Here is an 18,234-nt window from a genome sequence, read left to right on the forward strand (position 1 = left end):
TAAGATTCAAGCTATGCCCACACATCGCCGAATTAATCAACCATATTCTTGGGCGAATATACGCACCCACACATCGCGATAACATAGCTCACAGCGTGTTTGTTACACAGTGCGCTAATCAGTATTGTTGATGTAATACTTATGGCACCTGTGTATCAATTTGCAGAGGAGAGATAAGCATAAACATCTGTTCCCTTATTTTTTTACTTGGTTATTTAACGACGCTGTATCAACTACGAGGTTATTTAGCGTCGATGGAATTGGTGATAGCAATATATTTGGCGAGATGAGGCCGAGGATTCGCTATGGATTACTTGACATTTGCCTTACGGTTGGGGAAAACCTCGGAAAAAACCCATCCAGGTAATCAGCCCAAGCGGGAATCGAACCCGCGCCCGAGCGCAACTCCGGATCGGCAGGCAAGCGCCTTAATCGACCGAGCTACTCCAGTGGCTCTCTGTTGGCTCATGATGAGAAACATTCCCAATCGCCAAGAATCGCCTTACATAAAAATCACTGTGACGAAATCGTCATTATCTGTCAGGCATTTTTCCGGAGCTGTCACAGTTTGGAGATATGATGGCTGTCACACCTCACCTCTATAATGGATCTGATGAATTGTAGGTGCAAGAGATGCAGCGACCGCAGATGATGTGCGTTAATAAGGTTGATAAAAAGTAAACATTGTGTTCTAACATTATTTATAATGGTTGTACACTGCTCCACCGATTTAGTAGAGTGCATTTGAGTCTAAGGAAAGCAGCAAAACAGTACAACATGATCTGTTGTGACGAGAATCCAAGCCCCTGCATACCGGTAAGGCATCATGTTAAAAACACGTTCATGTCTCAGTATTTCTCACAAAGTAAATATTATTCAACGTCTTGAAAACGGCGCAAATATTAAGGATATTGCTGGAAAGTGTAAGGTAATATTTTGTTTTGTTTATTTATTATTTTTAATTGTTTATAGTTTAATTTATTTATTTTTATTATTTATTTGCTGTTTGTTTATTTATATATCGTTTATGTTTATTTATCCATTAATTTATTTATTCCTTATTTAGTTATTTTATTTATGTATTTATTTATTTATTTATTTATTTATTTATTTATTTATTTATTTATTTATTTATTTATTTATTTATTTATTTATTTATTTATTGTATTTTGCAGATAGATATATTCTAGATAAGAAAATTAATTTATATTAACGTTGTATCAGATTCACTTTTTATAATGAATTAACAACTCTTAAATACCTATTCCCGTATGACCGATTTTTTACTGTCCATAATATTACTGGATTTTCATACTGTACCTAGCTATGATGCATGGGATTTTCTTCGCGTGTTATATCTAAGTAGGTAAACATTGGGTTTCTCCTATATCGACGGAGCAGTGTATTCTTATGAAAAGTTTAAACTATTCATTGAAATCAGAAATGTCTTCTGACAGTGAAGATAATACACCATGTCCATAAATTACCTTTACAATTTAAAATCTAAATAATCAAATAATGGAGCGAAGTATCACAGTCCCCCCCCCCCACTTAAAAGAAAATCTCGCCAAGTTTTGTTTACGTTCGTTTTCAGGTGAGCTGAACAAGTGGTGAAGAGATATAGTCACATTTATTTTCAGACATGATACTCATCAATAAAAATTCAGAGGTGTCATGAAATAGAATGGAATTGAACACGAAATAGCTTCTGGAAGTCATTGACTTTCTCTTAATCAGTGGCGACTTCTCTTAAGGAGCACAGGAGCAGTGCACCACCTCTTCAAATAACGCATGTTTTTAAATTTACATGTATATCAATGAGCTGCAGTAGACTATGTGAGCGACATAATTCTTTATTATAATACTATTTAAAAATAACACTGCATGTGTACTGTTCTTGTTGACGCCTGGGACTTATGTTTACCGCTCGACACTTGCGGCACACTGTTCCATTCGAGCATGCGCAGTAGTACTGTTTCACTGGCAGGCTTTGAAGCATGGTAGGGAGGCAGTACAGTGTGCGTAGGAGGGGTTAGGAGCACTTTCAGATGTGTTCTCAAGCTCGTTCCATCATAAATACATTACAAGGAATAGCGTGCAAAATCTTTTAAATGTGTACTTTTCTATAAGACCTTTACACGAAAAGATCAAAATAAAGAAGATGGGTAGACCTACACATGAATTAAAATTATAAGTGATGAAGAACAGTAATAGAGAAGTGACAAGAAAATTCAACATTCGGACTTACGAAAAATGCAATATGCGGCTGCAATATAAAAGACGCTGTATTTTGTTTTCCTTGCCTATTGTTCGACGGCGAACATTTATTGACAAAAATAAGTACGTTTTATGAATTTTATTTATTTTTCTGTTTGAATTTAGGACTGTGCGTAGTAACTACATAATTTTGATTATCGTTCTGCAGATAAGTTTGATTGATTTGAAGCACATGAATGAAAGAATTAAAAAACACGATTCTTCAGCTGCACACAACAATAATGTTAAATTAGCAGTGTTGGGTCAAACAAACATACAGACACATTTGGATTCAAATGGATTGTTGAACTTCACAATGATAAAGTTACCAAGAACAGATATGTGCGTGCGGTTTTGTGGAGCTTTTGAGTTGGCTTTAAGAGGTCACGAAATTCTTCAAGCCATTTTGATGTATGCCATGACGAGATTTCAAAGAAATAAAGAAAGCTGCTGACTTTTTAGCAGTTAAGGCTGATGAGACAACACTCGTATCGAATGCTTGTGAACGTGTGAACTGTGTTATAATACGCAATATCGCGAAAACAATATTATTTACGGTGTGCTGCAATAGAAATTGAACACTTTATTTTGCCAATACTGGACCTACATAGGAAACTGATTAACTGCAGTTACTTGACTAACAAAATTATGTAAATCTATACCTACGTAACATATGTTAATAGTTGTGTTGTAGTAGTTGGTACCTATAATAATAATAATAATAATAATAATAATAATAATAATAATAATAATAATAATAATAATAATAATAATAATAATAATATGATAATCATAATCATAATAAATATTTGTGCATCACCAGGATTATTTATCACCACACGCAACTGCTCTTAACTGATAGATAACGACAGAATTTCTCATGCTTACATATTATTTATCTATTTGTTACAGGTTATTAGTGGGAGCACCTCTAGGTAAGAACTTGCAGCCTGGAACGAACCATTCTGGTGCCCTCTATAGATGTCCGCTGACGACCTCACATAATGACTGCGATCAGGTGATCACCGACGGCAAGCGAAGTAAGTTGGTTTAATACTGTTGTCACCAGTTTGAAGTTCTACTCCATATATTTTCTACTTGTAACATTTATGCAGGGAGTATTGCAGACTGCGTAGCTACGGCAACATATAACATCAAAGTGTGTTCATTTTTTGCCGAGTCAGACTTATATTTTTGGGCTGATTAAATATCTAATATGTATACGATGCAATTTAAAATATGCATAAGTGGATATTTAATTGTAAAGGCTACCTGTCATTGCTAGTATCAGTACTTCAACCGTATGGGTATTAAGATATGAAAGTTTCTAGCAAGCAGTCTTATTTACAGTCGTTAATTTTTATCTTACATTATACCAATTTAGTTTTCATTAATGTAGGAATTCAACTTTAGGTGTTAATAAAATTGAAATGGAATTAGTATTTATTTTGTTAATCAGTAAACAGATTCGTGTTAGATGTTGATAACATATAGCCTAATTTATTAAGTGCGTGTTTAAAAATTTGTCGAGAACTTAAGTCATATCAGCTCTTAAGAGGCGATAAAGTGGAATCGTGATTGTCTACATCATAGTGTTATAAGCAACAACTCTGACTTTGGGTTTGGACTCTCCTTTCCAATTCTGTGTGTTTTTACTTCTTTGTTTTCCAGGTATTTCCGTAAACTTCTACAAACATCATTGGTATGCTTAGGAAACAAATCCTACAATCTGTACTTAATGTGTTTTATAGATGTAAAGTATAGCTTAGTTTTCTTAGATTATGTTCATACTTAGAGTTGTTAAAATGTTTGTAATTTATTCGTGTATATCTTATAAATCTAGTAGTCGTTTGTGGTATAGTAGTTACCTTGTTAGTGTTAGAGTAGATTTATGAGATGTTTTATTATATAGATAGAGCCCAAAAAGAGCACATGATATTAAACTAAAACCCATTTAGAACATTTATCTATTAAACAGTAAGATGCTATTGGGAATCAATGACTTTTGCTGATTCTTTAGCAACTTCTTCATCTATTACTGATATATATCAGTAAAGCTATAATTATCGAAATCGATGTTCTTCCAAGACAGTTACAGCTTAAGGCGGGCTTTAGTCTGCCTCACAATTCGCTTTCAATCATTTTGATCTACAGTATTTCTCTCACCATCTGACAATCTTAATCCTTTTCAGATCTTCCTTCACGGATTGTAACTACTTTTTTTTTCATCTCCCTTGTATCCTCAACTCTATCCATTTTTTTTTATGAAGAATTTCATAGGTCATTCTTTCTTTGTGCGTTTCATTTGACATTACAATCGCCTTGCTCAAAAAAAAAAAAAAAAACATTGCAGGCCAAATCGGCTCATAGAGTGGTAGGAGGTTAAAACACCCACATTTACAGAATGACAGTAAGGCAGTCCTATATGCCCGCCACCTTTATTCCCAAGGAAATATCCCTGCTATTCATTTCTGGTAGAAGCAAAGCACCCCAAGACCATGGTGGATCACTGGAGAAAATCCATGACCCCATCAGAGGTCGAACCCGCGACCTTCCGACTACTGCGCGTCCCGTAATAAATCTTGTAATATAATTAAAACCTTTGATTGAGGATTATTGCCACAACTATACTTCGTTCTATAATGTCTGACAAGAGTAGTAAACATTGCCGGCAAAGGAGGAAGAAGTATAACTGCTGTTCAACCAATGACAGAGGTCACATTCCACGCTTGTCTTGAATTTGGGCGGGGGTACAACGCTTCAGACCGCCCAACTTCAAGTCAAGCGTGGAGTGAGACCTCTGCCATTGGTTGAATAGCAATCACACTTCTCTCCTCCTCTGCCGGCAGTGTTTACTTCGCCTGTCAGACATTATGGAACGAAGTATAGTGTGTCTAGAGTTCCTCTGTGGGACGGCGGTAGCGTACATGTGGATACGCAGTCTTGGTCTCCATTGTCGGGAAATAGAGTGGAAATTATTGTCTCCCTTGCATAGAGAATGAATGTGCCTTCACTGTTTTCTGTTATCTTATACAGACTATGCTCTGTATTGACGTAATTAACAAAATCTGGCAAGAATAGGAACATATATTGTCCCCAAAAGGGGGACGTATAACTCTTCACTTACCTATCAGGAATTGAATCTGGTTCTGCTGGATCTGCAGCTGGAAACGTAGTAATTAAAAACATAAAGGATAGCTGCGTTCAAATATTAGAACAATTAATTCGAACGAATATCGATATCATTTTATATCGTTATGCAACACATTTAGTAGAATTATTAATGAGAGATGGTGACATAATATTAACATCTTAGCTTATATTTCATATAATTTTCTTGTAAAAATAGAATTTTGTATTTCCAATTAGATAAATGTTTTGAATGGGTTAAGTTTTTTAACTTTTAGGAACTTTCTTCAAATGTATACCCATAAAAGATTACGCAAGAATTACATGACCTACAAATATTTAAAAGAGCTTAATTACCAGTGTCTTAATATAATTTTATTGTCCATAAACTTTTTTGGAACATAAATACATATCAAGTATTATATTTTTGCTTTACCAAAATAACAGTTTAAATTATGTGATTCATAATTATCCTATATAATACTTGATACTTCCATTATTTATAATTTTATGAGTATAAGTGCGTTGAAATAAATTCTTAGTAAGCGATGTATTTATATTGCCATTTTCACTGACTATGTATGTTTAAAACAATAAATAAAAATTATTCTTTGTAACATAATTTATTTCTAATCCTGGGCAATATTTCATTTGGAAATTGTTAATGGTAAAGTTGTCTTACTTATTCCTCTCGATTCTTCTGCCTTAAGTTAAAACTGGTTACCGTAGGATTTTTAAACACTATTAAAAACATCACGATAATTTCATAACTTTTACTACATTGGGTATACTGTAAAGAAATATCCTGCTCTTTTATCTATTCTTGTGAGAATCATTGTCTGGCTGTCTGCTGTCTGTTTTTATTTTATTATCCTGCAGTGTTTTATTTAAAGATCCTCTGGTTTTTAGTTTCTTTTATTATTGTAATGAAACTCTGTTGTTTTCTTTGTTTTTTTGTTTTGGCCGTGGCATTTGCAGATCCTGAAGATGGGCAGTATGAATCGTGTAAGTGGTTGTCAACTGACTTCCCCACCTAATGTTGTGTTCGCTCGCTCGCAATCCAGAGGTCAGACCTGTCGGTCGCTCTGGTCAGTTTGCCGCTGAGGTTGGTTTGGCTTCCCCTGTTCCTACTCCTCCCCCAATGCGATGCAAAACATGCATGGCCCTGCATGTATCATCTCTTGCTATGATCGATTATTGCATTGATAAGTTGCCTGGTCTTGATTCAGTTGTATGTCAGCTTACGACTGCATTGTAAATATATTTCTTTGCCTGCATCTGTATGAGGAAAATAAGTTTTGACTGAATGAGAATGTCATCTTGTGGATTTCATTAGGCCTACGTATTCGAAGCACATTTTGCATTCTGAAATACTCTGATTTTGCAAGTTAATCCCTTGTTTTAGTGCCCAGAAGAAAATATGTGGAAAAATCAATTATGAAATAAACATTTTATCAACCGTTGTTGAAATATATAGGCCTACAAGTTAGCCATAGGGCATGCATGAGAGAAACACGAAGGTGATACATAAGAGGCATAATTTTAATGTAAAATCAGAAGGAAAATGTAATTTGGAATAATCCCAAGTTAGTAAGATTGGGTGCCTAGACGAATCACCCTATATTATTTACGCAGTATGTAATAGTAATTGCAGAAATGTGTAAGCATTGCTGGTATATAATATCTGACGTTATTGTGATCTTTCTACAAAGCGTTCCAGCGATAAGTACCGGTTTTTCTCCGGCCGCTGGGTGGCACGGTGCTTGAGCGACCGCCGGCAACCGGGCCCTTAAACTCACAGCTCTTCACTGAATTAAAACTTACATGCATACTTACTAACCATAATATGTAGTATTTAACATTAACTATTATGTATTATATTAATTACAGAATTTTGTACTCAACCTCATGACAGTAGCTGCTGGAAGTGTTGATCATTTTGCGCTGTACAGAGTTCACATCGCCGTCACTAGTTTTTAAGTATTTACAAAATGAGGCTATTCGGTGCGCATGTTTTCAGTTATTTTGAAATAACTCTGCAAGTTTTTATCACATAAAATTGAATCTAGGCTGAAATGAAAGACAATTAAATTATCTTTAACCCTCACATGGTATCTGTGGGTCAGTATAGACCCACAGGGATGTTATTTTTATATTTTCTTGTAGTGTACACATATTTTCCGGATCACTCGTGGTATTCTCAATCCATATTCAATTGTATAGTCCACACCTGTGGAGTAACGGTCAGCGCGTCTGGCTGCGAAACCAGGTGGCCCGGGTTCGAATCCCGGTCGGGGCAAGTTGTCTGGTTGAGGTTTTTTCCGGGGTTTTCCCTCAACCCAATACGAGCAAATGCTGGGTAACTTTAGGTGCTGGACCCCGGACTCATTTCACCGGCATTATCACCTTCATAACCTAGATGTTGATACAGCGTCGTAAAATAACCCAAAATAAAATCAATTGTATATAAATATGCACAAGTGAGATTGTGTCTGTGCAAACATTGTTATGATAAGATATGGGTCATTTTAGACCCATAGATACGGCGATGTGAATTGTAATAGCGCAAAATGGTCAACACTTCCAGCAGCTACTGTCATGAGGGTGAGTACAAAATTCTGTAATTAATATAACATTTAATAATTAATGTTAAATATAACATATTATGGTTAGTAAGAATGCATGTAAGTTTTAATTCGGTGAAGCGCTGTGAGTTTAAGGACCCGGTTACCGGCGGTCGCTCAATCACCGTGCCTCCCAGCGGCCGAAGAATAAACTGGTACTTAACGCTGGAACGCCCTGTATATCTTACTTGGTATGTCTTATAAAAAATATGTATAGTTTCGCAATAGATGTCTCAAATTTGTTTAATGAATGAAAGTAATATAAGCTTAAATACCTACTTTAAATTGAATTAGTTTGGATTATGGTGAGAAGTTTTTGATCACTTAAATATGAATACAACATTGTGGAATGGTCATTAGCTAAGTTAGAGAAGTAAAATGAAGTTTGTCACCATATACATTTTTGTAGTTCATAAAATTGTCTATACCGTAAAATGTTCATTGGGTAGGTACCTACTGTTTTATTGGTTACGTATGCCAAGTCAGTAATTTAATTAACAATTATTATTGCATAATTCCTTCTGTCTATATTTTATAAATAATTAAATCATTTAATCAAATATTAGGTATTGTACTTGAATAACTTTTAAATTTTTACATTTCATTAATTAAAGAAAGTAAATGTTAATGCGTTTGTATTATTAATATGCGTTTAATCTGCTTGATGGACTATAAAGTTTCGTTAACAGTATTACTGTAATAGTAGAAAGAAATAAATGAAAGAACATCGAACTATTACTTCTGTGTGACCATGAGTCAGAGGGGAAAGTTGAATAAATATGAAATGTTAATAGAAATGTGCTGAACTTTAGTGCACTTACTTTTGTGAATAGTGGAGGAAGCAATTCTGTTTCCATAACTTACGCATTTTATATAATAAAAATATTACATTTCTTATACAGGGTGTTATGAAAGCATTCAATATTTGAGAGATGGTAGAGTCATCAAAACAAGAAAAAAGTGTAATAAACTTGTATCCTATAATGATAATTAATATGTTCCTAGATGTGAGTACTTGTTCGTCAACATCATAGGAGATGCTAATTGTGATTTCTATTAAAAAACGTTCATTATTCTGAAAGGCGGTAGTAATAATCAAAACAGGAAAGAAGTATAACGCATATGGGTCTTATAATTAATACAGAGCGTTCGCCCACGGGTGAGGCCAGGAAAGCGGCATGTACTGATACGCCGCTTTGTGCGCGCAGTTGTTGAGACACGCTCGACAATCAAGGACATCAAGGTCGACAAGTTATCAGTTGTGAGCCAGATGTTGCATTATTTAACACGTACAGTGCAGTTTCTTGACACAGTTGCTTAAATATTCAGCGTGTGTGTAAAATTTGTTAACAATTCAAAACGCAAAATTCACGCTTGAACAGAGAATTTTTATGTATGATGCATATGTGAAAACAGAGTCATGTAGAGTGGTGCGTAGGCAATTTGAAGTGAAATATTCGGGTGCTCCAATTCAGGATAGAGAAACTGTTAAGACGTCTTGTTAACAAATTAAGGAAAAAAACAAATGCTACAATTCCTAAGCGAAAACGAAGAGTATTGACGGGAGAAAAAATTGATGAAATCAGTGCATAATTTACATGCTCTCCTAATAAATCTCTAAGACGTATTTCACAGGAAGTTAGTGTTTCAAAAACATCAGTCTTTACTGCTGCTAAACGTTTCAAAATAAAACTCTACAGAGTATAGTATAGAAAGCGGAAGCTTACGGATAGACGATTCCCGCAAGCGACACCGCAGGCAGGCCGCTTTCCTGGCCCCACCCGTAGGCGAACGCTCTGTATATTCCGAGATGTGCGTACTTGGTCATCAATATCATTGCCACAATTATCTTTTTTTTCTTCTTCTTTTTGGTAAGCGGGAATGACATCTGAATTTTTGTGCGTATGTAATTTTCCTCAATTAAAGTCTAATACTATAATTCAAGCTGGTCTTGTTTAAACAGATTCGTTAAGTAGTTAGTTTCGTTTGAGAATGTGAAACGCAGTTACATTTTTCTTTTTGTGGTTTGGTATTTAGGTTCGATAGGTAAACCACAAAGATAATACTGCTCTTATCAGTATGTTCTCTGGCAGTCTATTGGAAGATAGTAGTCTGAATCATACTAAAAAGAAAATTTTTATTTCTTTCTGTGACTCATGAAATACTTACTCATAAGACTTTTAATCATGCACTTGGTTATAATACAGTATAATGAAAATAATGATCCTTCCATTGAAATTTTTCATAACCGAAGCTGGGCGTTGTTGCCGCATATTAATTACATATTACGCTCTAATGCAAAGGTATCATTGTAAACTAACTTTAACAAAACTAATATAAAATGGAACTAATAGCAGCTCGCTTAATTTCCCATGTTTAGAATTATGACTGTGGTGACACACTATAGCTAATTTAAACTAATATCCCATTCTGAAATAGTAATTTTATAAGATGTTATTTTTCGCAAGCACTGGAAGATTTTAGAGAATACTGGAGGATTTTTAATTGGTGCCGATGTGATCAAACAGCTATAAAATATGTACAGTAGTGGCAAAAAAAAATCCAGACCGATCCTTGTAGCTAATTTCAGAGCCTTGTTCATTCCAGAGCACTATAGACTGGTAACTAAGACTTTCGTGGTTCGAATCCTGCCTGGAAAGGAAACTTTTTTTGTTCCTTATTCAAATTTATTCCCAATTCTTTTCGATTGCAGCGATATTTTACTGCGTAATTAACTTATTATTCCCAGAACATGAATTTTACCAGCAACCGAAAAGTATTTGGAATAAATTTGAATAAGAAACAAAAAAAAAAAAAAAAAAGTTTCCTTCCCAGGCAGGATTCGAACCACGAAAGTCTTAGTTACCAGTCTATCGTGTTCTGGAGTGGACAAGGCTCTGAAATCAGCTACAAGGGTCGGTCCGGTTTTTTTGCCACTACTGTACTGCAATTTAAATTACAGTAAAATGAACATACGATTGTAAATTTATCAATCACTGATATTTGTAACGGCAGTCTTTTTTTTTTCTTCTTTTTGTCAAGGTTCATTCCCATTGTGAAGAGACTAATGGAATTCGGATTAGCCTTTTGAAATAGTGTAGGTTTTTCCCTTCTTCTATAAAAGAAGGCTACCGTCCTTCTGAAAACTTCTCAAAACCTCCAACATGGAAGACCAGATTTGTGTAAAACTGTGAAAGAAAAACAATGTGAACAAAAGTCGTAATAATCATAACAACATTGTATGCCGCCATGGTGGTATAGGGACTAGAGCTCTGGACTTATAATCCTGTGGACCCGGGTTCGATCCCCGGTTTACCTCCGATTTATAACTCTGTTGGGCAAGTCCATGGTCCAAGTAACACAGGGTTTTTTTCCGGGAACTCCGGTTCCCCTATGACATCCCAACAAATCTCCATCATCTCATCTTATCGCAGGTGTAGCGTAGAACAGCTTCCTATGGCGCACCCTAGGAAACTCTATCTGTGAATTGATCTAAGTAACTGGCTTCATATGGATGAATGACGTAAGTAGAAGAAAAAAACATTGTTACAGGCCATATTTTATGTTGGTCCCGCAATAAGGGCGAAAAGAAGTCTTACATAAATGCAGAAATAATTGTAACAATGTTGGCCAGCTTAGCTCAGCCAGTAGCGCGTTTGCCTGCTGATCCGGAGCTGTGTTCGGGCGTGGGTTCGATTTCCGCTTGGGCTGATTACCTGGTTGAGTTTTTTTTTCCAAGGTTTTTCCCAACTTTGAGACGAATGTCAGGTAATTCAATGGCGAATTCTCGGCCTCATCTTGTCAAGTACTGTCTTGCTCTCACCAATTCCATCGACGCTAAATAACCTAGTAGTTGATACAGCATCGTTAAATAATCGACTGGAAAAAAATGGTGTTAACCTAATCTAATCTATTATGAAATAGCAAGTTAATGTTAAGAAATAGTCGACATTATAAATGGCGGTGAGAGAATATGTCTTTTTCTCTCTCTCTCCTTTTTCATCTGAAGTCTTTCTGGATGACATTGATGTAAACCAGTGTTGAAGGTGATTCATTACATTGTAGAATGTTGGAATTTTATTGCAAAATCATTGACTCAGTACATGATGTAATTTAAATTTGCAGAGGAATCCAGTGTTTCATTCATAGACAAATAATTTCAGGCGTACTTCTCTTCTCGAGATACTCGTAAACCTTCCTACACCGGTACCATTATTTCTCCCACCTCCACATAATAGTTTGATAGTGACCTGTCAGCTACAAAATGTTCATGTCGTCTTTGAGAGTAGATAGATGTGAGTGTTAACTGAAATAGGTAGTTTTGTCAGATCAGCTGCGTATCAATTATAATGCTGCTGTTTACTTTGTCACTTGAGAATGTAGAAAAATAAAAATTCGCGGGTCTAGCATAGTGTGCCGAGTAGACCACCACAGAGCTGGCTTCAGATGAAACTCTGCAATGCAGTGTTTTGCTCTGCCAGAAGGATCACACTGCAAACGTTTCTGTCCTTCCTAAATTCTCGAGTGACAAATAATCAGCAATACTGGAAGAGTATCTGTCAAAATGCTACTATCTAATTTCTGCCCATTGTTTAACATTACATGACTTCTAAGTTTATGAAAAGACAAATATAATATAATTATTTAGAAAAGAACGGAGTTGGCTTAAATCTTGTTAGAATGTTTATTTATAAATATTGCCTTTCTTTTCGCAAGGTTTGTTGAATAGTATTCTTATAGAATATAAGTATATAATTTTGAATATTTATTTCACTTTTTAATAAGCTATTTAATGACGCTGTATCACCTACGGTCAAAGAAATATATGAAGGAAAGCATGGAAAAATAGAGACAATGGGAGGCAAATTTGGAATTGACCTTTCGAAAGGAAGGCACGATAAGATGATGATGATGATAATGATGATTATGATGATGATGATGGATTAGTGTGTCACTGCAGAACTGGGTAACATTGTCATCTATACACTTAAAACCAAAGCAATAAACAAGGCATTTACATATACAGAGTGCACCTTAAGTAATGTCATTAATTTCAGGGAGTTATTCTTTGAGATACTACAAACAAAAAGAGTGTAATACAGTGTTGCTCGTTTTTGCTTCCTTTTCGAGATGAAAATTGTTTTGTAGGAAACATTTCATAGCATATTTTGGGAAAGCCATTGATTTAATTCCCATTATGCTTGTCAATTTAAGAGAGCAGTGTATTATGATAATAAATGATTGAAGGAATTTTTGTTTTGTCCTTTAAATATTCAGAAATTTGATCTGAACTAATATAACAATTTAACATTTCTTTTTAGAACGAAAATTTACATTTTTTCGGATCTAATTTTGCATATTTAAAGGACAAAACTGAAGTTATTTCAGTTATTTATTATCGTAATATACTGCTCTCTTAAATGGACTGAGCATATTGGGAATTAAATCAACGGCTTTCCCAAAATACGCTATGAAATGTGTCACGCAAAACAATTTTTATCTCGAAAAGGAAGAAAAAACGAGCAAAATTGTATTAAACTTTTTTGTTTGAAATGTCTCAAAGAATAACCTCCTGAAATTAATGACAGTCATTATTTACGGTTCAGCCTGTATTTTTCACATTACAGAAGCTCTTATTACATAACAATGTAACACAGCGTCTATTAATATACTAAAACTTCATACCATTTAACCATTAAAACCTGGTGGATTTTCCTTGATCTCACGAATTATTTTGATACACTACCTAATTTATTGTACTTACGCTGCTAATGTTTTCAAACTAAACTTTAATATCCTCAACCTCTCCTATTCCTAAAAACGCAATTTCCATGTAAGATTGGTGTACAGTGTCTTTTGCTGATTTCAAAACGAAGTCGTCAAAGAAAATGTAAGAGTTTACACATCATGGAGTGATCTGCAGTTGTTTGCTGTTCCAGGCAATGGAAGCATGGAGAATGGAGTGTCTGATGCATGCCATAGTTTAGATATTGAGTGGTTTCGTTCTTGCTGTGCCTTTAATGAAGTTGTGTGGTTTTAAACGAATGTGTAAATTCGTGTGTGTTATTTGAATGATTGTAATAATATTTTTCATCACGCTGATCTAGGATTACATCTCCAGCATTTCTTTTTAACTTCGTGACGTTGACAGGTTATCAACACAAAGGTTTGTGTTTTGTGAGATCCATGTTGATGATGCTGTTAACAAGTTATCATGTGACTGTTTTGAATGTACACAAGAAAAGACATTACAGTGTTGGTTACGTGTATTGTACAGAATGATTCACGAGGAGTTACCGACACTTACGGAGCAGATTTTCGAAGACATTTTGAGCAAAAAATGTCACATAAATATGGGTCCTATTCTCAATATTTTCAGAGTTATACTAATTTGAAGTTGTTTGTAAAATACCTTTTTTATTTAGTTCTAAGGGTTAAATAATATTACAGATAGAGAAGAACTATTCAGAAGTATAATTTCTTTAATTGGCTAATATGAATATTATTATATATTATTACGATGTACCGAAGTACATATGATATTTCAATACAGAAATTCTGCGTCATCATGTGATGATGGATGTGATGACGGAATAAGCGCCGTTTTGAATCACAAAGTAAGTATTTTTCGCATATCCGTCGGATCCCGGCCACTTAGTCACTCATAACGAGTGCACCTCTGCACATGTGTGGACATTGTGCCACTGTCATACATCTATGACGCGGTGCATGAGGGTAGGCCACTAGAGGAACCCAAGAGGTGGAACTTAAACTGAGAGGATTCAATCCGACACCGGGATGGGAATCCTGTGTGGCTTAGTGGATAGAGCGTCAGCTGAAAACCCGGGTTCAAATCCCGATGCGGAGAGAATTTCGCTCTGTTCCATTCATCCATCATAATATTATGAAGCTAAAAATGTGTTGTGAATTCCATAGTTGCTTCGTATAGAATTTTTTTTTTTATTTTTTACTACAAAATTAGATTTTTCTTACGTACTTATCACAACAATTGTTACTGTACATTAGGATGCAAAATTGAACTGTAAAGAATCAACTTGCTAGAAGTCATGTGATTTTGCTACAATTGTGATAAGCGCGTAAAAATAATGTAATTTTAGTTATGAATTTAAAAAAAAAAAATCTGTACAAAGCAACTAAAGAATTAACACAATTTTAACTTCAGAATATTATGTAGAGATTAATTTTTGGTCCTATACACATTAACAAATTCAGAATACTAATTAATTAAATAAATTATACTTCTGAATAGTTCACTTTCTATTTGTAATATTCTTTTAACCTTAAAACTAAATCAAAAAGGCATTTTACAAACAACTTCAAATTAGTGTAACTCTGAAAATATTGAGAATAGGACCTATGTTTGCTTAGAGTGTCTTCGGAAATACATTCTGTAAGTGGCGATAACTCTTCGTGAATCACTCTGTATATCTAATATCGTATCAGATTGGCTGCTTCTGTCCCCTACTTTCAGAAACACGTTTAAAGTAATTTTTAAAGCAAATTTTATAATCACCTCCATTCATTCCTGATCAATTAAATTTGTAAACTGTGTATCGAGCTTTCATTCCATCCAGCGTACAACTCCCTCATGATCGGATTTGGAAAGTGATTTTCTGTTATTCTTTTCAAATAATACACTGTATTCAATTTTTTCAAAAATTTTATTGTGTATTAGTGTTAACTTGTATCCTGTTATAATCAAGAGATTCAATTTATTGGCAAATCTCTTACACACTTCATATTCGAATCGCCCAATTGCAAGGTTATACTTGCGTTGCTTTTCAGTCTTCTTAGACATGTTTTGATCGTGTACAGAGGTCTAGTCACTTCGATGAATGTAATTGGTTTATGTCTACATTTCGGATTAAAATACATGACATTATTATTGCTCTACTCTTACTACTAGACTACTACTAATACTACTACTACTACTACTACTGCTGCTGCTGCTGCCTTCGTCATCGTCGAGCTGAATTGCACCTGTTGGGAGAACACCAAATTACGGATTTAAAAAAACGTTTTCGATCTCTGGGCGTATCAAGGAATTTTTCTTCTCATTCAAATTGAAGACAGTCGCATTTATTTTTCAGTGGAATGAGTACAGCTTAAAGTGTGTGCCGACAATGTCCTCCTTTCTGCCACCATCACATTTTGGGAACATCACCTCGCTGTTTTATGTAGCCTACCTATATGGCACGGAGAAATAAAGTGTAACGTGATACAACAAAGGCTGGAGTCTAATAGAAAAAAAAAACATTATTGAGCAAGATAGGAAATTAAGCATTGTTCTTCTGCTTCTAGTGGTTATTCCATCTATTCTTTGATTTCTACAATCACGTCTTCGATCAAGTTTGTTTCAACGCATTCAGAAATGTTTGTTTCCTTTTATTTAGGGAAATATATCACGTAATTCCTTTCCAGCAGTCACAAACTGAAAAGAAGTTGATTCAGTCTACAAAGAAAAGCTATTTTTCTCTTTGCTAATGAGATGGACCTGAAATCTCTTAGTCACTGATAAAATAAGTACAGTACAAAGAGTTTCTTGAGTTGAAAAGTGGCTGAAGCGTAACTGACCACGTACAGGCTTCTTGCACGAGTATCACAATCAAGAAAGAAGAGAGCTGTAGCTGCCTATAATCTTATGTCCTGTGCCTTTACATTACATGATATTAATAGTGATATTTTTAATGAGACATATCTACTGAAATACTTCACTTTTTGTTTTTATAGTGCTCATAATAATATAATTTATGGGATGAGATTTAAAGTTTTGAAAACTGTGGGAAGTACCACTTTTCCAATTCACTGCGGGCTAAAGCAAGGGGATGCACTATCACCTTTACTTTTTAACTTTGCTCTAGAATACGTCATTAGGAAAATCCAGGAAAACAGATAGAGTTTCGAATTGAACGGGTTACATCAGCTGCTTGTTTATGCGAATGACGTGAATATGTTAGGAGAAAATCCACAAATGATTAGGGAAAACACGGGCATTTTACTTGAAGAAAATGAGATAGGTTTGGAAGTAAATCCCGAAAAGCCAAAATATATGAGTATGTCTCGTGATCAGAGCATAGTACGAAATGGATATATAAAAATTGGAGAGCAAGTACGAAATGGAATTATAAAAATTGGAAATTTATCCTTTGAAGAAGTGGAAAAATTCAAATATCTTGGAGCAATAGTAACAAATATAAATGATACTTTAGAGGAAATTAAACGCAGAATAAATATGGGAAATGCATGCTATTATTCGGTTGAGAAGCTTTTGTCATCTAGTCTGCTTTAAAACATATTGAAAGTTAAATTTATAAAACAGTTATATTACCGGTTGTTCTGTACGGTTGTGAAACTTGGACTCTCACTTTGAGAGAGGAACCGTGGTTAAGGACTTAGATAGGAGGATAATATTAAAAATGTATTTGAGGGCGTGGGATATGATGCTAGGGACTGGATTAATCTTGCTCAGGATAGAGACCGATGCGATGGTGGGCTTATGTAAGGGCGGCAATGAACCTCCGGGTCCCATAAAAGCCATTTGTAAGTAAGTGGGAGTTTGCTTCATCATGTTTAATATTTACTATGAAGATGAAGTGAATATAGCTGTATACTTTTGGAGTGTGTGCATCACACGCATTTCTATTAATGTGTTTCAGTTTAATAGTTATTGGTAAGAATGCGTAGAAGCCATTATGTAGGCTTGGAATGATATAAGATTACTTTGCATTATAAAAATAGAAGCTGAAAGCATGTGGCTATATGTAGGATTTTGCTTTAAATTTCATTTATGATGTAAACTCACGTTTAAGCGTCTGTCATTTATTGAATATTCTGTTAGGTATTTCGTGTTAAAAAGATAGAGCTTTGGAATAATATTTACGTAGGAAATAAAAAATTATTGTAGTTCTTGATATGGAAAGTCATAGATGTACATAAAAATGCATTGTCTTGTACATTCCACTGTTAAGTATATGAGTTAATTAATTTTGAATGTTGAGTCATGAGCCACTAAAATGTTGATGATAAAATTTGTTAACATTTCAAAACTGTCCTTGTGTATAAAAAATGCATAGCTTTGCTAATCTTTTTATAAAATGTAATATTTGTATCTTGATTATAATTCGTCCAATATCACGAGCTTTAAAAACTGTGATTTAAATATAATATTTATAAGGACTTTCGTTATAATGTGTGTATTTATTGT

The 18,234-nt window shown here is 34.6% G+C and overlaps 1 protein-coding gene across 3 annotated transcripts in view; it reads left to right on the forward strand.

Annotated features, from left to right (window-relative positions):
• mew (multiple edematous wings) overlaps positions 1 to 18,234 on the forward strand; it is a 312,635-nt gene that overhangs the window by 257,935 nt on the left and 36,466 nt on the right. The window contains exons 2-3 of one of the 3 annotated variants that reach the window (XM_069820246.1): positions 3,169 to 3,296; positions 6,364 to 6,390. In XM_069820246.1, the coding sequence (XP_069676347.1) occupies positions 3,169 to 3,296; positions 6,364 to 6,390 (155 nt within the window). Of the gene's footprint in view, positions 1 to 3,168; positions 3,297 to 6,363; positions 6,391 to 6,471; positions 6,491 to 18,234 lie in introns of those variants that run through there. The other 2 variants (XM_069820255.1, XM_069820264.1) reach the window with 2 other exon arrangements.

Source organism: Periplaneta americana, chromosome 1 (genome assembly GCF_040183065.1).
Source record: "Periplaneta americana isolate PAMFEO1 chromosome 1, P.americana_PAMFEO1_priV1, whole genome shotgun sequence".
In the NCBI taxonomy this organism is placed as follows: Eukaryota; Metazoa; Arthropoda; class Insecta; order Blattodea; family Blattidae; genus Periplaneta; species Periplaneta americana.